At 41.0% G+C, this 23766-nt stretch overlaps 1 protein-coding gene across 19 annotated transcripts in view; it reads right to left on the reverse strand.

The window, feature by feature from the left end:
• ZNF248 (zinc finger protein 248) overlaps positions 1 to 23766 on the reverse strand; it is an 83084-nt gene that overhangs the window by 43219 nt on the left and 16099 nt on the right. For 14 of the 19 annotated variants that reach the window (XM_078345208.1, XM_078345207.1, XM_035267540.3 and 11 more), the window contains 2 exons: positions 4077 to 4203; positions 3696 to 3791 (listed from right to left, as the gene is read on the reverse strand). In XM_078345208.1, coding sequence (XP_078201334.1) covers positions 3696 to 3791; positions 4077 to 4203 — 223 coding nt within the window. The remainder of the gene's footprint in view (positions 1 to 3695; positions 3792 to 4076; positions 4204 to 23766) is intronic. The other 5 variants (XM_078345210.1, XM_078345206.1, XM_078345205.1 and 2 more) reach the window with 1 other exon arrangement.

A 23766-nucleotide genomic window follows, 5' to 3' on the forward strand; every position in this document is an offset into this window, starting at 1 on the left:
ATTCATTGTAACATAAAGTAAATCCCTTGCTCAATGTCATACCCTCTATTGTGACCAGAGTCCAGATCTTGGCAGGTGTTACTATAGTCTTGTTTCCTCTGCCCTCACTGAGTAAACTATACATTATTCTTATAAAGCAACATGCACTGAATCTGATCAGTGATCATACAGCAGGACAAAATATGGGAATGTGTACTTAGCAACAGTATCATAGAATGCTTTCAGAGTGTATGGAAATAAATGACCTCTCTCCTATATCTGGCTACATAGATAATTAACAAAGTAATTATCAAAATATCCAAATTAGTAAGAGAGGCCTTTCTCTTTTGGAGAACAAAAATCTCAATAGAGACAGAAATCCTAAGCAACCCTAAGCCATATGAACAGGTCTGAATTTTCGGCATATAGCCACTGGTGAGTTAATGTCATAAAATCTGGGCTATTTAAGTTTCAGCAAAAAATTAAGTTCTAATTTAGAAATAAGTCAAATAATAACAAGCCATTATTATTCTATGTCTAAACACTTTACAAACACAGTATGAATTACCTAAAAAAAAGGCCAGGCAAACAAGACTGGGAGTTTTTTGATAAATAAGAAAATACTTCTAAATAAAATTTAAGATACAGAATAGAGCGGGATTTGACATAAATTTTGGGGAGCACAAACAAGGAAATTTAAGACAGGTAGGAAAGGACTATCCTATTATAGTCATTGAAACGGAAATTTACAGAGTAATTCCCTTGCTGCTATCTATTCAAAGTCAGTTCTTGAGACAAGGGTTTACAATTAAAAAAATAAAATAAAAGGAAGGGTAATTTAATTTATTAATAAGCAGCAACTTTAGGTTACTTTGTTAAGCTAAAGAAAGATAAATTGAATGCTTTAGACTAAAAAAAAAGAAAATAAGCGATTAGGAATTAGAAATGAAGACAAGGCCAGGCACAGTGGCTCACGCCTATAATCCCAGCACTTTGGGAGGTGGAGGTGGGTGGATCACCTGGGGTCAGGCGTTCAAGACCTGCCTGACCAACATGGTGAAACCCCACCTCTACTAAAAAAAATATGAAACTAGCTGGGTGTGATAACGCATGCCTGTAATCCCAGCTACTTGGGAGGCTGAGGCAGGAGAATCACTTGAACCCAGGAGGTGGAGGTTGTCGTGAGCTGAGATCACACTATTGCACTCCAGCCTGGGCAACAAGAGTAACCTCCATGTCAAAAAAAAAAAAAGAAGAAGAAGAAGGCCAGGCACAATGGCTCATGCCTGTAATCCCAGCACTTTAGGAGGCTGAGGCAGGTGGATCACAAGGTCAGGAGATCAAGACCATCCTGGCCAACATGGTAAAACCCCATCTCTACTAAAAATACAAAAATTAGCTGGATATGGTGGTGTGCGCCTGTAGTTTCAGCTACACAGGAGGCTGAGGCAGGAAAATCCCTTAAACCTGGGAGGCAGAGGCTGCAGTGAGCTGAGATCACACCATTGCACTCCTACCTAGGTTATAGAGCAAGACTCTCTCTCAAAAAAGAAAAAAAAAAAGAAAGAAAGGAATTAGACAACTAGCAATTAGACTGAGTCAAGAATGAGACAACACAGACACAGTTTTGCTTTGGAGTGATATCAATGAAAAGTGAGAATACAAAGGTATGTAGAAGATAGTTTTAAATGAAAAATAACAATAGGAACAAAGAGACCAGTAAGAGGTATTAACAGGTTTAGTACAGTGATGACATGGTTGCCATTCAAGACAGCAGTAGAATGGCAGAATCAACCTTGTTTGACTACAGGAAACCAGGCTCTCTGGTTTTTCTGTACCTCAGACTGTTATTCTACAATATTCTCAAAGGGGTGAATTTAATACTTACTAAAAGCATTATTGTCCCAGGACAACTCTCACCTACATACAATCACACTCTAGAAAAGGGGTTGGCATATAACTACAAAGCAATGGTCCTTGACCTAAGAATGATTTTTAAGTTTTTAAATGGAAAATGCTGGATAAGGCAGTAGAGAGGAGGGGAGAGGAAAAGAGAGGAGGGAGAAAGAGCAAGAGGAGAAAGAAGAAGAATAAGGAAAAGAAAGAAGATGGGGAGGAGCAGCTACAACCATGAACATAAGTGGCCTGCTAAGCCTAAAACATTTACTATCTGGTAATTTACAAAAAAGTCTATTCACCTCTGCTCTTGAAGATCTCATTCGCCTCATTCCTTTAACATCATCTAAAGTTGATACCTTTCAAATGGATACTTCTAGTTCTAGCCTCAACCATGTACTTACACATGATCAACCTCCTAGTCAAAAACAGACTTGATTCTAACAGTTACCTCCAACTTCTCATGTTCAAAATTAAATCTGTGATAACTCCCTTATATGTTCCTAATTTTTATCTGTGTCAGTAAATGATACCCTAATTTATCTAGTTGCTTGAGACAAATTATTGGGGTCATGCTCCATTCCCCTTTATCTCATATCCAATCTGACAGCAAATGCTCTTGGCGCCATCTTCAAGATATTTGTACAAACCTACCACTTCTCAGTACCTCTGGCACCTCCAGCACAGTCTCATCCACTATCCTCTCTCCTCTGAAGCATATAATGGTACCCCGTCCCTACCCATGCCACCCACAACCACCCACAACACTATATTCACTGCATAGATGTATGCACTGACATCTATGCAGTGAATATACGATCTGATGACTTAAGCTGATTTACATTTACTCAAAACAAACAGTTTCTCACAGCACCAAAAGTAAAATTAACATATCTACCATGGTTCACGTTACTTCTCACAACATTATCTCCCACCAGTCTCCACCATGCCTGCTAGCTTCCAGTTACAGTGGTTCCCCACTTAACATCTCCTTCTCGAATTACTGACACTGTTTAAACATTCTAAGAACACACTTGCCTAAGAGGTTTGGTATCTGATGTTCCCTCTGCCTGGACTACTCTGAATCCACAGAGCTCACACTTTCATATTATTAAAGCCTCATCTCTAATGTGGGATGTCCTCAAAAAGGTTCTCTTGAACTTACTTGCCAAATAGAATATACTGTCATTCTTCGTCCTCCTTTCCCATGTGAATTCTCTTCATAGCACTTAGCATGACCCAACACAGTGTATGTGTGTACCTATACACACACAAACACACACACACACACACATATATATACACATGCAGACATGTACACACACACACACACACACAATTTTTTGTCCTTTATTGTAATACACACTTTATGATACCAGGACCATTATTCTGTTAACTACCTAAAACATAATGGACATAGTTAGCGCTCGTTATGTATTGTTAAATGAATATATGGAAGGACTGCATGAACACCTGTCAGCTAACAAAAGGTGTCCAAGACAACAGAAGGAAGCCAAACAACTTCAAAAGATAAAGACAAACTAGCCAACAAAACATATCTAAAATGAAGCCAGCTGGGTTTGGATTATAAGTAAAATACTCAAAAATGTCAAAAAATGAAAAGGATTTATGAGTCACATAACATATGGAGGGGTGATTAAAGCAACAGGGATGTGGGTCAATTGCTTTTGACCATTTCCAAAGGTCGGGAGCTAAAAATAGACTTTTATGAAAAATATACCAAAGGTGACGAATCCTAAAACAATTACCTAAGTTCTAGTTTCCTCTGGCTTTCATCTGCCTTGAATTCACTAACTCACCTGGGTGGCACTGGCTTGGGAATCCTTTCTCTAATATCCAGGGTTCTTCTCCTTGCTCAATCTTAAAGATCACTTCTGGCTTAGTAATGCAATACCCTGTTAAGAGAAAGTAACACAGGACTGGAGCTAAATAGCTTGGCTTCAGGGACTCTGAATAAATGACAGGGAAGAAAGGCAAAACTTCACCAGCTGCTCAAAGAAGGTGCACAAATGAACCAATCCCTGAGGAGGGAAGAGCACATTTATGGTGGCCAAATGGGATTTCTCATCTCAAGAGCCTTCAATCTCAAGCTTTAAATCGGAAAACTACAGGGCATTCATATGCTTCAGCAACTAATAAATGCATGCTATTGATAGCCATGTGGGGATAAAAATCCTTACCTACTGAGACAAGATTGCTATAATTTTCCAGGATCACATCTCTGTATAGCATCTTCTGAGCAGGGTCCAGCAGATACCATTCTTCCTCAGTGAAGTCCACACATACATCCTTGAATGACACTTGTTCCTGTAATAGTATATTCTTTTTATATGAAATGGTCAAAACTAGATGATATAGAAAAGATTTAAGAGAATTAATCTCTTTAGAGTTTACTAAAAAATGACAGATAGGTTCCCTTTGTGCTATACTATATAGAATACAAAATATCTTGTATAAATTGAATTTCTACTAAGGGCCTGGAATTGTGCTAGCTGCTGTAAATCCTACTGATGAAAACAGACAAGCATGGTCCCTGTTCTCAAAGTGCTTATGACCTGATAAGGACATATACAGATTAACATTTATTAAGTTGCACACTGCAGGAGCTAGCAGTGTATACCAAGGAGACTGAAGTTACAGAGGAAATATTCATTGTTTCATATTACCGCTTACCTTATCAAGTTAACTGTCATCAAGGAAGTAAAACTTTGTTATTTAAATAAATAATGGGATTGAAATGAATATGGCACAGGCCCTGACCAAGCTCAGCACATATTGATTCAAGTGAATACATGCCCTCAGAGAAAAGAATTAATCTTCTCTGCTCAACGAGATCATCTTCTGGAGCTTCCACCAATGTTTCCAGTGTTTCTGTTTTTAAACACAGTATTTGGCATCCAGTAAAAAAATTTCATGCGATATGAAGAGATAGGGACAAATTTTTTAAAAATACAAATAAAACCAAACTCACAGGTGACCAAGACAGTGAAATTACAAACAATAACTTCAAAACAAATTATAATTAATATGTTGAATAGAAGAAAATACTGAGAGATGAATGAGAGTTCAACACATACATGGTATGTGTGTTACACAGAAAAAACGTTAATATCGCAGGCCTGACACTACTAAGTTTTGAAAGGTCTGCTACAAAAGATTATCCATAATTGGCATCTGGGAACTTAGATCTCAGAAAGCTTCTGGCCTAAACCGTCTCTGATAAGAATGGCTCACTGAGCCTGAGCTGTTTACATAAGTAATATGGTTTATACTCAATATGTGCATTGCTTCTGGGACTCTAGAATTTCGGTACATGATAACCAGAGAGAACCTATGTGACCAGCCTCTAATAAAAATTCTGGGCACCAAATGTCTACTGAGTTTCCTTGGTACATATTTTATGTGCGTTGTCAGATGTCATTGCTAGAGGAGCTAAGTGTGTTCTATGAGACTCTGTTCGGAGAAGACTCTGGGAATTTCGCTGATTTTGCTCTCTATCCTTTCACCACGATAAATCATAGCCATAAATGTGACTATGGGTCTACAAGCAATAATACATCAGTAACAATAGGCACACCCAGCACCCCAATTTTGGTTTCTAATACCATGCTCCAATATACACAGAGTCATCCTAGGGAATCATTAATAACCTGGGGGTGGTCTCAGAGACCTCTCATACATGCATACACACACACACATATACACAAAATGGACATTCTAGAGCTGAAAAATATAATACCTGAAATGAAGAGTTTATTAGATGGGTTTAAAATCATATTAGAGAAAGAAGACATAATCTGAAACAAATATGCAAGTAACAAAAGACTATCAAAATACATAAGGCAAAAACTGTTACAAGTAAAAGGAGAACTTGGAAATCTACACCATAATTGGAGACCTCAACACCGCTGTAAGTTCTAATGGATCAAGCAGGGCAGAAATCAGTAAGTACATAGATGACGCAAAATAGCACTAGCAATCAACTTGATCTAAGTGACATTTATAGAATACTCCATCCCAAACAATAAAATACACATTCTATCATTCTGTTCATGTTCACATAAAACATTCACCAACATAAAACATTTTGGGCCATTAAACACACCCTAACAAACTCAACACTATAGCTATCACATAAAAAACATGTTCTCCAACTACCACAGAATCAAATAGAAAGCAATAAGCAAGGGACAGCTGAAAAATCCTCCAAATGCCTGAAAGCTAAATAACACACAAATAGCCTATGGATCGAAGAAAACGTCTCAAAAGAAAGTTTTAAATGAAAATACTACTTCTCAAAATGTATGGGATGCAAAGACAGTAGTTTATAGAGGGAAATTTATAGCATCAAATTCATGTTTTGCTCTGCAAAAGACACTTCTACAAAAATGAAAAGACAAGCCACAGACTGAGAAAAACTATTTACAAACATTTATCTAATAAAGGAGTTATGACCAAAATATGCAAAAGAACCCTCAAAACTCAATAATAAGAACACAAATTATCCAGCTTGAAGAATAAGCAAAAGGGACGGTACAGTGGCTCAGCACTGTAATCCCAGCACTTTGGGAGGCTGAGGAAGGTGGATCACCTGAGGTCAGGAGTTCCAGAACAGCCTGGCCAACATGGCGAAACTCCGTCCCTCCTAAAAATATAAAAAAATTAGCCAGACGTGGTGGCAGCCCCATAATCCCAGCTACTTGCTTGAACCTGGGAGTCAGGGGTTGCAGTGAGCTGGGATTGTGCCATTGTACTCCAGCCTGGGTGACAGAGCGAGACTTCCTCTCAAAAAAAAAAAAGGAAAAAAAAAATAGGCAAAAGATCTGAACAGACACATCACCAAAGACAGACCAATAGCAAATAAACATATGAACAGATGCTCACCATCATGTGTCATTACAGAAATAAAAATGAGATGCCATGACATTTACTAAAATCCAAAACAATGGATTTAAATGAGATGCCATGACATTTACTAAATCCAAAACAATGACAATATCAATTTTAGGTTCAGATGCAGAACAACAGGAATTTTGATTCACAGTTGGTGGGACTGCAAAATGATATAGCACCTCTGGAAACCAGTTTGGCAATATCTTACAAAAGCTAAACAATCTAATTTAGCCAGGCATAGTGGTATACACTTGTAATCCCCACTACTCGGAAGGCAGAGAGAGAATCGCTGAAACCAGAAGCAGGAGGTTGCAGTAAGCCGAGATCACACCACTGCACTCCAGCCTGGGTGACAGAATGAGACTCCATCTCAAAAGAAAGAGAAAGAAAGAGAAACAAAGGAAAGAAAGGAAGGAGGGAAGGAGGGAAGGAGGGAAGGAAGGGAGGGAGGGAGGGAGGGAGGGAGGAAGGAAGGAAGGGAGGGAAAGAGGGAAGAAGCAGGGGAGGGAGAGAAAAGAAAACCAGTGCTCCTTTAAAAACCAGGTGCTTTGGTTGTGGTGAGCCAAGATTGTGCCATTGCACTCCAGCCTGGGTAACAAGAGCAAAACTCCATCTCAAAACAAAACAAAACAAACAAACAAACAAAAAAAAACAGTTGCTTCTAGGGCTGGGGCAGAGCATGCATACAATGAGCCTGAAATCACTTCTGGTACCAGAAAATGAGGAAGTACTCAAATGAAAACACAATAATGGGCTATGTTAAAGGAACACAGGAACCAATTGAAGACATCCTAAAGGCCAAGCTGAAGCAATCTGAGCAACAAAATGAACAAGGTAGTGGATTATAACCAAAGTACAAAATAACTAGCAATGAATTCATACTAATATAAACAAATGATTAAATTAATAAATGCAAGAGAACAAATCTGCTGTGCAGAATTCCTAATAGTTTATAGGGAAACTCAGCCATCAAGGAGGTATAGCATAACTCTCCACTTCATTCCAAAGAGTACAGTTGAAAACAGAGGACAAAGGAATAACTTTACAGTGGAGAAACATGACCACACTACCTCACCCAGGTAATCAACAGTGATACAACCATGATAAATCATGCTGACAGCATTTTCCCTTGATATGATGTGATTGAATGATACCACCTCTGTGGTGTTCCTCTAAGAACCCCTAACCTCAGTCTTATTATGAGGAAAACAGTAGACAAATTATCAACTGAGGGACAAAACTACCTGACTTGAACCCCTCAAAACTGTCAAGGTTATCAAAAACAAGAAAAGTCTGAGAAACTGCCACAGCCAAGAAGAGCCGACAGAGACATGATGGAAATATCCTGGAACAGAAAAATTACATTAGGGAAAAATTAAGAAAATCTGAATAAAGTGATCATTATGTAATAATATATCAACATTGTTTCATTAATTGTGACAAATGTACTATATTAATATAAGATGTTAATGACAGGGGAAACTTTGTCAATGAATATGAAAACTCTTTGTACTGTCTTTGTAACTTTTCCATAAATCTAAAACTTCTAAAGCAAAAAGTTTATATAATAAGAAAGAAATAAGGAAGAGGACAAAATTAATGAAGTGGAATGATGCCAGCAGAATGAAGAAGTAGGCAGCACCAAGCTCAGGTCCCTCAGAGGCATCAAAAAACAAGCAGAAACTATCAGAACAAACATTGTCAGAATTCTGAAAAGGTCAAAGGCTGACTGCAACGAAGTAAATGCCAAATCAGACGGAAAAAAAAGGCAACTTCAAAATGGTAGGAAAGCTTTGTGGCACTTCTACTTGCCTTTACCCCAACCCTCCTTGGCTTGGTGACAGCCTTGAGATGGCAGCCCACATTTCAAGTGTGGGTCCCTGGTCCTTGATTCTAGAGGGACCAGAACAGACCTTACTTACAAGGAATTATGATTATCTGTTCTAACTATGTGGGAAATACGTGACAGACTGATGCAATATGCTTGTTTCTGTTTCACCTAACTCAGAACTCATTTAGAATATAAAACATATAGGCCTTGCTCAAAAACACTGTACAGGGAAAAAATATCTGCAGTTGTCTGCAGCAGAAGATCATGGTTGAGGCATATACTATGCCACTGAAAGCCTGAGAAGAAAACCTGGAGAGGGTTCTTTGGGAAATTTGGGCTTTCAAAAAACCCCGTATATACTGACAAATTTAGAAATCCAGACACACAAGCCTTGAGAAGACCATAAGCTGTCACCTACAGCTAGTCTCTAGCTTCAGTGCAATCAGGACACAAAGGCTAAAGCAAGGTTGTAAACGGCCTGGCTAAACGTTAAGGAGTACCCCAGCACAGGGTAGAGACTGGGAGTCAATGGGTAGAGACTGGGAGAAATGTTTATTTGTTGTTTTTAGCACCAGGGATTCAAAGAAATCTCCGTAAAAACATTAGCTGAGTACAAGCTAAGGAAAAGAGGCTTCAGTGACCACATACCTGAGCAAATAGACAACTGTAGCTTTCAAAAACGAAAAACGGCAAACCTCGGGGAAGGGTAAAAATCTGATATCCAGAGTTACCATATTAAAATATTCAAATATCCAATTTCCAACAAAAAAGTAGAAAGTATTCAAAGTATAAGAACATAGAGCCTACTCAAGGAAAATAAATTCCTTCCTTAAGGAAGCCCAGATATTAGACTTACTAAAAAAGATTTTAAATAAATTATCTTAAATGTCATTAAAAGTGACAAAAAGCTAAAAGAAATGAGGAAAACAATGTCTGAACTGAGTTGGAAATTGTAAAAGAAACCAAGTAGAAAATCTAAAGCTGAAAAGTAAAATAACTAAAATTTTAAAATCCACTAGAGGGTTTAACAACCCATTTGAGCAGACAGCTGAAAGAATCATGAATTGGAGGATAAAATGATTGAAGTAATTTGGTATGAGGAGCAGAACAGAAAAATAAATAAATAAGGAAACGTGAATAGAGCCTGAGGGACCTGTGGGACACCTCTGAGTGGACTATCATACAATTACAGGAATCCCCAAAGAAAAAGAGGGAGAGAAATCGGCAGAAAAATTACTCAAAGAAATAATGGCCAAGAACTGCCCAAATTCTATGAAAAACACAAATCTTACATCCACAAAGCTCAACAAACTCCAAGTAAGAAAAACTCAGAGATCCACTGAGGTACATTATTACCAAACTATCAAAAGTCAAATAACCACCACAGAGGTCAGACACCACAGAGACCAGAAGGCAGTGGATGGCATCTTTCAAGTGTTAAGAAGGAAAAAACAAAAATAAAAATCCTGCCAACCAGGAATTGTAAACCCGGCAAATCTATCCTTCAAAAATGAAAGAGAAATTAAAACATTCCAGATAAAAGCCAAGATAACTCATTATCATAAGCCCTGTCCTACAGAAAATACTAAATGGAAAGTTAAAATGAAAAAAATCTTCATAACTCAAAGCTGTATGAACAAATAAAGAGCTCTAGCAAAAAATTATTTAAGTACAAAAGCCAGCATTTTGTATTTTGTAACTCCAATTTATAGTTTGTAACTCCAATTTTTATTTCCTAAAGGAGTTTATGACAAACGCATACACAGCAATTATAAACCTATGCTATTCAGCACTCAATGTATAAAGATGTAATGTGTAACAAACAGAGGCATAAGAGGGAGGAGGCAGCTATAAGAGTAGAGTTTTTGTATGACATTGAGGCAAAGCTGGTATTTAAACTGGACTGTTACAAATGTGGAATGTTAAATGTAATCTCCACAGCAAACTAACAAAATATCTAAAAAAAAAAAAAAAGAAAGGAAATGGCAAGTAAATTAAAACATACACTATTAAAAAATCAGCTAAACAGAGCAGTGAAAGAAATTAACAAAAAATTGGAAAGACAGAAAAAAACAGCAGCTGTCAGAAGTCAAAGTCCTTCCTTGTTAGAAATGACCTGAACTCTTCTTTTCCTTCCTTTTCCTTTTCCCTTTCCTTCCCTCTCCCATGCCTTTCCCCTTCCCTCTCATGCCCTTCCCCTTTCCTCTCCCTTCCCCTTCCCTTTCCCCTTACTTCTTCCCTTCCACTTCCCTGTACCCTCCCCTTTCCCTTCCCCTTCCCTGTACCCTCCCTTTTCCCTTTCCCTTCCCCTTCCCTCTCCCCTTTCCCTCTTCCTTCCCCTTTTCCCCTTTCCTTCCCTCCCTCTCTCTCTTTCTTTCTTGTTCTTTTGGAAGATGAGGTCTCACTCTGTCACTCAGGCTGGAGTTCAGTGGCACCATCTAGGCTCACTGCAACCTCTGCCTCCCCAGGGCTCAAGCAATCCTTCTACCTGAACTTCCTGAGTAGCTGGGACTCCTGGTGCATGCCACCACACTGGGCTAATTTTTTTGTTTGTTTCTTTGTTTTTGAGATGGACTCTCGCTCTGCTGCCCAGGCTGGAGTGCAGTGGCCTGATCTCAGCTCACTGCAACCTCCACCTCACCTGCTTCAGCCTCCCAAATAGCTGGGACTACAGGGATCCACCATCACGCCTGGCTAATTTTTGTATTTTTAGTAAAGACAGTGTTTCACCATATTGGCCACACTCGCCTCGAACTCCTTGCCTTGTGATCCGCCTGCCTCAGCCTCTCAAAGTGCTAGGATTAGAGGCGTGAGCCACAGAGCTCAACCTAATTTTTTATTTTTATTTTTTAGATGAAGTCTCGCTCTTTCATCCAGGCTGGAGCACAATGGCGTGGTCTCGGCTCACTGCAACCTCTGCCTCCCAGGTTCAAGTGATTCTCCTGCCTCAGCCTCGAGAGTAGTTGGGATTATAGGTGCATGTCACCATGCCCAACTGACTTTTTGTATTTTTTAGTAGAGACAGGGTTTTACTATGCTGGCCAGGCTGGTCTCAAACTCTTGATCTCGTGATCCACCTGCCTCTGCCTCCCAAAGTGATGGGATTACAGGCGTAAGCCACCATGACCAGCCCAATTTTTGTAGTTTTTTGTAGAGACAGGGTTTCACCATGTCAGGCTGATCTCGAACTCCTGGACTCAAGCAATTCACCCGCGTTAACCTTCCAAAGCACTGGGATTACAGGCATGAACTACTGTGCCTGGCCAACTTCAATTCTAAATAGGTTGACTTCTTCTAACAAAAAGGCAGAAATTAGCAGAATGGATTTAAAAAAAAAACTCAAAAAAATTAAATCACTTTCACAGAGTTCAGGGGATCTCGAATAAGAATAAAACCTAAATAAAATCAAAAGAGAACTTTAAAAGCAACCATATAAAAACCCAACGCATTATGAAATGACAACTTTAAAGTGAAAGGAAAAAACGAAAACAAACTCAAAGGTAGAATTCAATATACAGCAAAAATAGAAGTTAAAGATTACTCTGTTTATGATTTTCAAAACCATAAGCAGAGTAATCACAACCAACAGATATGCATTATAACAAACACCAAAGGGAGTTTTCATGAAAAGGAAAAATGACCCAAAATAGAACTATGAAAAGGCAGGAAGGAGTGAAAAGCCTAGAAATGAAGGGGGATAAACAGAGTCAACATGTTTCAAAGTTATAGGTTTAGGTAGTACAATGTATAGTTCGTATTTCATTATAATATGTCAAAAATGCTTGTTTGTTTGCTTTGAGATGGAGTCTTGCTCTTTCACCAGACTGGAGTACAGTGGTGCAATCTTAGCTCACTGCAACCTCGCCCCCCGGGTTCTAGCCATTCCCCTGCCTCAGCTTCCCAAGTAGCTGCAACTACAGGTGCCTGCCACCATGCCCAGCTAATTTTTTGTATTTTAGTAGAGACAGGGTTTCACCAGGGCCAGGATGGTCTCGATCTCCTGACCTCATGATACACCCACCTTGGCCTCCCAAAGTGCTGGGATTACAAGCGTGAGCCACTGCGCCCGGTCAGAAATGCTTGTTTTAACTTACAGGATAACCACAACAGAGTACCACCACAAAGCCAACAAAAAGAGCAAAAATACAAAATAAAATGCCAAGTGTCAGGATGAATGTGTGGAGTAAGAACACTCATGCAGTTCTGCTGGCAAAGTAAACTGGTACAAACCTTGGGCAGCTGGTGAAATCAATGTATAACCTTCATGTGCTGATGTATGATTGTGCCTGTAACTTCTGCTTTCCTGACATGTACCATCATCTTTAAAAACTCTTGCTTATGCTGGGTGCGGTGGCTCAAGCCTGTAATCCCAGCACTTTGGGAGGCCGAAGCGGGTGGATCACGAGGTGAAGAGAGTGAGACCATCCTGGTCAACATGGTGAAACCCCATCTCTACTAAAAATACAAAAATAATTAGCTGGGCGTGGTGGTGCGTGCCTGTAATCCCAACCACTCAGGAAGCTGAGGCAGGAGAATTGCCTGAACCTAGGAGGCGGAGGTTGCGGTTAGCTGAGATTGCGCCATTGCACTCCACCCTGGGTAACAAGAGCAAAACTCCGTCTCAAAAATAAATAAATAAATAAAAACTCTTGCTTATAAACCAGCAGGGAGCTCAGGTCTTAAGTGTTAACTACCCAATTCTCCTTGCTTGATGCCCTACAATAAATGCCTCCACTTCTCTTGCTGCAAATCCCAGTGTCCGTTTTAGCTTCTTCTATGTGCTTGGTGAGAGAGGGCCCAAGTTTGGTTTGGTAACAGAAAGAAGAATTATAGAATTCTAATATTACCATTTTGCAATCTTTAATGAATTACTGAATTTAGATAATAACCAATGACTTTCAAACATTAAAAAAAGGATAATTAAGTCAGGTGCAGTGGCTCATGCCTGTAATCCCAGAATTTTGGGAGGCCAAAATAGGACTATTGCCTGAACCAAGGAGTTTGACACCAGTCTGGTCAACACAGCAGGACCCCATCTCTACAAAAATAATTTTAGACTGGTGTAATGGCATGCACCTGTAGTTCCAACCGCTCAGTAATAGGCTGAGGCAGGAGGAACACTTGAGCCCAAGATTTCAAGGCTGCCGTGAACCATGACTGTGCCAGTGCACTCCAGCCTGAGGGACAGAGCAAGATCCTGACTCAAGAAAACAAACAACAAACCAAAAGGACAATGAGACGTTATGTGGCCCTGATGGAAGTACACAATATGATCTATCATAAATTCTTACCAAAACATAAGCACCAATCAGGATTAAGTTCAACTACTTAGAGAAAACACTGAGATCACAGAAACAGGTTAAACATAACCACAGTGACACAACAAGGAAAATCTTCAACAAACACACTGCAGTAAATAAAGAGATGGAGAAGAAACATACAACTCACAGTCTTAGATATTTCAACCATATTTGAATCCCATTTTACAAATGTAAAAAAAATGCGACAACTGGAAAACACTGATTACACATAAAGAAATTTTCCAATTTTGTTGCAGTAACTGCATCGTGTTTTGCTATTGTTTTTTTGAGACAGAGACTCACTCTGTGGCCCAAGATGGAGTGCAGTGCACAATCTCAGCTCACTGCAACCTCTACTTCCTGGAATCAACTGATCCTCCCATCTCAGCCTCCTGAGTAGCTGGGATCACAGGAGCGAGCCACCATGCCCAGCCAATTTTTTATTTTTATTATTTATTTATTTTTATTTTTTGAGACAGAGACTCACTCTGTCACCCAGGCTGAAGTACAGTGGCGTGATCTCAACTCACTGAAACCTCTGCCTCCCTTGTTTAAGCAATTCTCCTTTCTAAGCCTCTTAAGTAGCTGAGACTACAGGTGTATGCCACTATACCCGTCTCATTTTTATACTTTTAGTAGAGATGGGGTTTCACCATATTGGCCAGGCTAGTCTTGAACTCCTGATCACAGGTGATCCACCCGCCTCGACCTCCCAAAGTGCTGGGATTACAGGCAAGAGCCAAGTCACCTGGCCTTTATTTGTATTTTTGTAGAGATGGGGTTTCACCATATTGCCCAATCTAGTCTTGAACTCCTGAGCTCAAGCGATCCATCCACCTCGGCCTCCCAAAGTACTGGGATTACAGATTTGGACCACCACACCCAGTCAGCTTTTTTTTTAAGTTTCTTGAATTAATTTTTTCCTCTATATGGTTATACTTTATCAATTTGAATTTTAAAAGTTAGTTGCACTTAATCCCAGCACTTTGGGAGGCCGAGGCGGGTGGATCACGAGGTCAACAGATCAAGACCATCCTGGTCAACATGGTGAAACCCCGTCTCTACTAAAAATACAAAAAATTAGCTGGGCACGGTGGCGCATGCCTGTAATTCCACAGCTACTCAGGAGGCTGAGGCAGGAGAATTGCCTGATCCCAGGAGGCGGAGGTTGCGGTGAGCCGAGATCGCGCCATTGCACTACAGCCTGGGTAACAAGAGCGAAACTCCGTCTCAAAAAAAAAAAAAAAAAAGTTAGTTGCACTTGTTCTATTTGTATTTTAGAATTTGCTTTATCCCCCTTTTAAATTTTTTTTGAAGCATTTACATGATTCAAACTATATATAATGATACAGCATCCAACAAAAGAGTCACATCATGTGGGCACTGTAGGCACTCAGAGCTTGGTTTCTAAATAACAGCTCACTGTAAAAGGAAGCACCACTCCAGAGAAAAACAAGATTCCATGCCTGGGGCCGGGAGTTACAAGGGAAGTTTGTGTATCTCTGATCCAACAGACAGCAATGAAGTGTTCAAAGGCTAACAGGGATATAGAGGAGCCATTCTGAAGGAGTTCCACTAACTACATGGAGACAATATGAATATCAAAAATAGTAACAATAAATGATACTAAAAAAAAAAAGACCATGAATCTGGCGTGGTCCCCCAAAAAAGAGTACGTGAATGAGCAGGGGTAGCTCTTCTATACAGAACAAAGGCAGCTAGGCCAGACACAGTGGCTCATGCCTATAATTCTAGCACTTTGGCAGGCCAAGGTGGGCAGATTGCTTGAGCCCAGTAGTTCAAGACCACCCTGGGCAACACGGTGAGATTCCTCTACAAAAAAAAAAGGCCAGGCATGGTATTACACACCTATAGTCCCATCTACTCAGGAGGCTGAAGTGGAAGGACTGCTTGAGCCCAGGAGGTCAAGGCTGCAGTGAGCCATTATTGTGCCATGCACTCCAGCCTGGGCAACACAGTGAGACGTCATCTCAAAAAAAATTAGGAGTAGAAAATGTGAAAAATCGTAATTTTGCAACCACCAGTCTAATAGGTGATTCACACGATTATCAGTGGAAGTTAAAAACATTGGATGAATGAAAGGTTGTTGAGAATAATACGTTTGAAATGAAAACACAGTAACATCATCTTTGTAACATTACAGACACTAATTTTTAACATGAAATAACTATGACGACATAATCAGAGAAATTCGAATTGTCAATACCCTTTTAAAATGTCAACTTCAGGCTGGTGTGGTGGCTCATGCCTGTAATCCCAGCACTTTGGGAGGCCAATACGGGCAGATCATCTGAGGTCAGGAGTTCAAGACCAGCCTGACCATTATGGTGAAACCATGTCTCTACTAAAAACACAAAAATTTGCTAAGCATGGTGGCAACTGCCTGTAGTCCCAGCTACTGAGAAGGCTGAGATGGGAAAACTGCTTGAACCCGGGAGATGGAAGGTGCAGTGAGCTGATATCATGCCACTGCACTCCAGCCTGGGTGACAGAGTGAAACTCCATCTCGAAAGTAAAATAAAATAAAATGTCAATTTCAGGCTGGGCACAAGGGCTCACATCTGTAATCCCAGCACTTTGGGAGGCCAAGGCAGGCACATCACTTGAGGCCAGGAGTCCAAGACCAGTCTGGCCAATATGGCAAAACCCCATCTCTAATAAAAGTACAAAAATTAGTGGGGCATGATGAAGCATGCTGATAATCTCAGCTACTTGGGAGGCTGAGGCATGAGAATTGCTTGAAACCAAGAGGTGGAGTAAGCCAAGATGGCACCACTGCACTCCAGGCTGGGTGATAGACCAAGACTCTGCCCCCCCAAAAAAAAGTCAATTTCAGACGTGAGATCCAAGATGGCTGATCACTAACATCCCAAGATTGCAGCTCTCAGGGAAGGCGCGGAGAACTAGAGGACGCCACACTTTCAAATTCTGGTCGCTCACGGAGTAGAAGATCCCCCAGTGGAGGAAACACACGGGTGGCCAGCGCGACTCTTGTGGCCGGCGCAGCGGTTCCACCGGCACCTTGGCGCAGCGGTTCCACCGGCACCTTGGCGCGGCAGCTCTCGGAGCAGAGTAAACAGGTTCGGAGGACCCACACGGGCCCCCAGCATGACACCAGAGCCCGGCGCAGCGGCTGTGATGGCACCTCGGTGTGGCAGCGCTTGGCACAGAGTAAACAGGACCGGTTTCCCTTCTGACCGAGGTTTGGAGCCCTGGGAAGGCAGAGTCGCCTACTACGGACACAAGAAGGAAGCCAGACAGGAGAATCCTGGGCAGAAAAGCACCATCAGTTTTAACGCCTGCTCTGGCCCTGGGAACTAACAACCTGGACATCCACTCAAGAGACCTAATATGAAAGTTGGTAATTTCAAAGATGAGAGGAGGATAAATTTACAATGACGGGAAGAAACCAGCGTAAAAAAGCTGAGAATACTCAAAATCAGAACGCCTCTCCCTCTAAAGAGGATCACAGTTCCACATCAACAATGGAACAAGGCTTGATGGAGAATGAGTGCATCCTGATGACAGAATCACTCTTCAAGGAATGGATAATAACAAACTTCGGTGAGTTAAAAGAACATGTTGTAGCCCAACGTAAAGAAACTAGGAACTTTGAAAAAAGGTTTGATGAAATCCTATTGAGAATAGACAACTTAGAGAGGAGTATGAGTGAATTAATGGAACTGAAGAATACAATACAGGAACTCCGAGAAGTATGCACAGGTTTAAACACTCGAATTGTTCAAGCAGAAGAAGGGATATCAGAGGTCAAAGTCCAACTTAATGAAATAAAACGTGAAGAAAAGATTAGAGAAAAAAGGATAAAAAGGAATGAGCAAAGTCTCCAAGAAATGTGGGACTATGTGAAAAGACCAAATTTACGTTTGATAGGTGTACCTGAATGCGACGGAGAGAATGAATCCAAGCTGGAAAATACCCTTCAGGATATTATTCAGGAAAATTTTCCTAAACTAGCAATGCAGGTCAACATTTAACCCCAGGTGATACAGAGAACACCACAAAGATATTCCTCAAGAAGAGCAACCCCAAGGCACATAATCGTTAGAGTCAGCAGGGTTGAAACGAAGGAGAAAATACTAAGGGCAGCCAGAGAGAAAGGTCAGGTTACCCACAAAGGCAAGCCTATCGGACTTACAGCAGATCTCTCAGCAGAAACTCTACAAGCCAGAAGAGAGTGGGGGCCAATATTCAACATCCTCAAAGAACAGAATCTTCAGCCCAGAATTTCATATCCAGCCAAACTAAGCTTCACAACTGAAGGAAAAATAAAATCTTTTATGAACAAGCAAGTACTCAGAGATTTTATTACCACCAGGCCTGCTTTACAAGAGCTTCTGAAAGAAGCATTACACACAGAAAGAAACAACCAGTATTAGCCTTTCTAAAAATACACCAAAAAGTAAAGAGCACCAACATAAAGAAGAATTTACACGAACGAATGGATAAAACAGCCAGTCAACATCAAATGGCAGTAACCCTAAATTTAAATTGACTAAATCCCCCAATCAAAAGACACAGACACAGCCAAAACCCAATGGCATGTTACATCCAGACCTGTTTCACATGCAAGGATACACAAAGACTCAAAACAAAGGGATGGAGAAAGATTTATCAACCAAATGGAGAGCAAAAATAAATAATAAATAAATAAAAAGCAGGAGTTGCGATTCTCGTATCAGATAAAATAGATTTTAAAGCAACAAAGATACAGTGGTAAAAGGATCAATGCAACAACAAGAGCTAACGATCCTAACACCCAGATTCAAGACTTAGATTCAATGAGACAGAAAATTAATAAGGATATCAAGGACTCGAACTCAGATCCGGAACAAGTAAACTTAATAAATATTTATAGAGCTCTCCACTTCAAATACACAAAATATACATTCTTGTCAATACCACATCACACCTACCCATAAGTTTAAATGAAACATTGATTGGCCATTATTAATACCCAATTTTTTTCAAAATAAAGCAATATTTCCATTTACTCTCCCTCTTTCTCTTCCTTCCTCTCCTTTACTTATTTTTTTTTTCTTTCCTTCTCTCAAAAAAAAAGAAATCAACTTGTAAACCTCTAGATCCAAGTCGGCAATGTTTCTCTCATTGCTTGATTTCCTTCCTTCCCTTCCCTCACTCCCTCCCTCCCTCCCTGCTTCCTCCCTTCCTTTCTTCGTTCCTTCATCCCTTCCTTCCTCCCTACCGTCCTTCTTCCCTCCCTTCCTGGCTTCCTCACCCCACCCCCAAAAAAAAGTCAATTTCAGGAAAGACAAAAGAGGCAACATCTGCTCTAGACTATAGAAAATTAAAGGGCATGAGAAACGGACATAATGTGACATTATTCACTAGATACTAACTTGGAAAAAAAATAAAAGATACTTTTTAACATCTGGAGATAAATCATTGTGTAGTAAACACTAAGATTATCATCTCCACAGAAGGAAATAATTCTTTTTCTTAGATGAAACATGCTGTAGTGTTATGGATGCCTATACAACTTATTTTCAAATGGGTGTGAAAATAAATGTGAAATAGATAAGAAAACAAATGTGGTAATTGGTTAACAGAGACAAAAAGTAGAGACATTTTCACTGTATCATACTTTCAACTTTTCTGCAGGTTTCAGATTGTTTTAAGTAAAAAGTTAGGGGAGATATTATTAAAAGATTACTGTAAACTTGGCGGCATGTGGTGGCTCATGGCTCTAATCTCAGTACTTTGGCTGAGACAGAAGGATCAGCTGAATCCAGGAGTTCAATACCAGCCTATGCAACACAGCAAGACCTCATCTATATAATTAAAAAAAAACAAACAGGCATGGTGGTGCATGCACGTGTAATCCCAGCTACTCAGAAAGCTGAGGCAGGAGAATCACTTGAGCCTGGAAAGTTAAGAGGCTGAGGCTGCAGTGAGCCGTCATCACGACACTGCACTCCAGCCAGGGCAACATAGTGAGACCCGGTCTCAAAAAAAAAAAAAAAACAAGATTACTGTATACATGTTCATATTTTGTGAATATGCGTCCTCGTCACAACCTCCTCCACTAATAGTCTATTTTTTTCATGGAAGAAAATAATAATTTAATGGAAGGTAGACTTATGCGCGGATCAGGTCGTGATGGGAAGGAGGAGAAAGAAAGGACCAGCAACTCAAGTTAGCGCAATATATAAAATTATTAAGCTGGGCGACACCTCAGTCACCACCTGTCCTTTTTTTGCTTTTGTAATCAATTACAACTAATCCAGTATTTCTGAAACTATTCCCTAGAACATCAGTGTTCCCACATGCTCTATGCCATTCAGTGATTTTTTTTTTTTTTGAGACAGTGTCCTGCTCTGTTGTCCAGCATGGAGTGCAGTGGCGCGATCTTGGCTCACTGCAACCTCCGCCTCCCTGGCTCAAGCAATTCTCCTGCCTCAGCCTCCTGAGCAGCTGGGACTACAGGCACCCACCACCATGCCAGGCCAATTTTTGTATTTTCAATAGAAACAAGGTTTCACCACATTGGTCAGGCTGGCTTTGAACTCCTGACCTCAGGTGATCCGCCCGCCTCTGCCTCTGAAAGTGCTGGAATTATAGGTGTGAGCCACCGAGCCTGGCCACCATTCAGTGATTTTTAACACACGTTAGCAACTGAGGACAAAAATTCTCTAGTAAAACAATGTATTTCAGTGCGTTTAGCTTGGTATTTGGTAAACTAACCTCTTTTCCAGGAACACACCTTTTCATATCTCAAGGGATACCAATATTCCATATGACATAATTTAGGAATGCTGACCTAAATTTCTAGAAAGTGAGGAGTCTTTTTTCTCAATTTCTTCACTTAGTTTTGGAAATGAGTTTTGGCATTTGTCAAATGTTAGTCTAGGTCTGACATGTTACCTAAATCCCTTCTGCTCATGACCTCCTTGCTCTGGGCAAAATAGCCCTGTGCAGGGCAGTCTCAAAAAATCTTCAAAATAGAAAGGACCTGAGTAATTAGCCATCAACTGCCTCTCTGCCAGACCCCAGCCTGCCTTACAGAAGGCTAAGAAATCGTTGCTTACACTTAAAATGCATCCATTCATAAGTCCCTGGCTCCTTTCACAGACCAAATAATACAAATTCCTTTCACTTTTCCTCTCTTTTTGTTTCTAATTATTTTTGTTCCTTTCCTAAATTGTCCACATATCACTTAAGGTCTGAAACCTCAGCCTAAATATACTATAATAGAAAATAAGCGGGGGAGGACTCAAGATGGCACTTTGAGAACAACCCAGGATTGGAGCTCTCTTTGAGTCCGCGGAGAGGTGAGTCGGAGCTGCATTTCCAGACTGATCTTTGTTGCCCATGGAACGGGGAGATTCCCAAGTATAGGGGAGACGCTGGACGCCTGGCAGTGCCTCTGCCTGGCGAAGCCAGCAGCCGGGGTGGTGGCAGCTGGCCCTGCCAATCGCTCCCCACAGGGTGCGCTTGTCCGGGTGCCCTGTTGAGCCAGCAACCTGAGACTTGAGAGGGCTGGACTTGAGACTGACCGAGACTTGGACAGTGGGCCCGCCCAGGAGATTGCATGGACAGAGCGTTTGGGCTAGCCCAGTGGGACAAACAAGACCGCGATTTCAAGCGATCCCCGTGCAGTCGGTCTGAGATGCTCTGTGGGGGAGGGGCGTCCACCATTACTGAGGCAACCCGCCACAACTGAGATACACGCCCACTGTTGAGGCAGCCAGCCGTTGCCGAGGCAACCTGTCCCTACTGAGATTCACGCCCACTGCTGATGCAGACTGCCGTTGCCGAGGCAACCCGCTACAACAGAGAGACTCTGCCTCAGGGCATGGCAGAGACCACAGCAGAACAGAACAGCAGACCCTGCCCTAACAGGGCGAGCCTCACAACAGCAGGGCGGAGCCTCGGCAGGCAAACAGTGGCTAGTCTGCCTCCTAGCTGGGCAGGACACCTCAAAGAACATCCAAAAATAAAGCCCGAACCCCCCAACACAGAGCATATGAGAAAAAAAGGGTTTTTCTAATGAGCTCTGTTGCAGCAGAATCAAACATAGCAGCCTAACAGCCCTGAATGAACAACAGAGATCACAGCTCAGCAATTGAGCTCCTATAAAGCACAGACTGTCTCCTAAAGCAGCTCCCTGACCCCTCTATATCCAAAAGACTGACATTTGGCAGGCATCATTCTGGGACGAAGATAGCAGAAAAAGAAACTGGTAGCATCCCTCACTGTGCCACAGCTGCTAGAGGTGCACCCCAGACAAGCAGGGCCTGGAGTGGACCTCAGCAATCATACAGCGAAGGGGCTAGACTGGTAGAAGGAAAACCAAGTAACAGAAATACTTCATCATCAACAATCTGGGTGTCCACTCAGAGACCCAATCGAAAAGTCAGCAACTATGCAGACGACAAGCAGATAAATCCACAAAGATGGGAAGAAACCAGCGAAAAAAGGAGGAAAACACCCGAAACCAGAACACCTCGCCTCCTACAAAGGACCAAAACTCCTCACCAGCAAGGGAACAAAGCTGGACGGAGAATGACTGTGACAAAATGACAGAATTAGACTTCAGAAGGTGGATAGTGAGAAACTTTTGTGAGCTAAAAGAACATGTATTAAATCAATGCAAAGAAACTAAGGAACTTGAAAAAAGATATGAGGAAATGATAACAAGAATGGATAACTTAGAGAGGAATATGAATGAAATAAAGGGCTGAAAAACACAATACGAGAACTTCGCGAAGCATGCACAAGTTTCAATAGCCAAATTGACCAAGCAGAAGAAAGAATATCTGAAGTCGAAGACCAACTCAATGAAATAAAACGAGAAACCAAGATTAGAGAAAAAAGCGCAAAAAGGAATGAACAAAGTCTCCAAGAAATGTGGGACTATGTGAAAAGACCTAACCTACGTTTGATAGGTGTACCAGAAGGGGACGAAGAGAATGAATCTAAGCTGGAAAATACTCTTCAGGACATCATCCAGGAAAATTTCCCCCACCTAGCAAGACAGGCCAACACTCAAATACAGGAAATACAGAGAACACCACAAAGATATTCCGCAAGAAGAGCAACCCAAGGCACATAATCGTCAGATTCAACAAGGTTGAAATAAAAGAGAAAATACTAAAGGCAGCCAGAGAGAAAGGTCGGGTCACCCACAAAGGGAAGCCCATCAGACTCACAGCAGATCTCTCGGCAGAAACACTACAAGCCAGAAGAGAGTGGGGGCCAATATTCAACATTCTTAAAGAAAAGAACTTTCAACCCAGAATTTCATATCCAGCCAAACTGAGCTTCAGAAGTGAAAGAAAAATAAAATCCTTTGCGAACAAGCAAGTACTCAGAGATTTTGTCACCACCAGGCCTGCTTTACAAGAGCTCCTAAAAGAGGCACTACACATAGAAAGGAACAACCAGTACCAGCCATTCCAAAATCACACTAAAGGCTAAAGAGCATCAACATAATGAAGAATCTACAACTAACAGGCAAAACAGCCACTGAGCATCAAAAGGGCAGTATCAAATTCACACATAACAATATTAACCCTAAATGTAAATGGACTAAATGCACCAATCAAAAGACACAGACTGGCAAATTGGATAAAAATCCAAAACCCATCAGTGTGCTGTATCCAGGAAACCCATCTCACATGCAAGGATACACAAAGGCTCAAAATAAAGGGATGGAGGAAGATTTACCAAGCAAATGGAGAGCAAAAAAAAGCAGGAGTTGCAATTCTCATCTCTGATAAAATAGACTTTAGAGCAACAAAGATCAAAAGAGACAAAGAAGGCCATTACATAATGGTAAAAGGA

This window comes from Callithrix jacchus, chromosome 12, assembly GCF_049354715.1.
Source record: "Callithrix jacchus isolate 240 chromosome 12, calJac240_pri, whole genome shotgun sequence".
Classification (NCBI taxonomy): domain Eukaryota; kingdom Metazoa; phylum Chordata; class Mammalia; order Primates; family Cebidae; genus Callithrix; species Callithrix jacchus.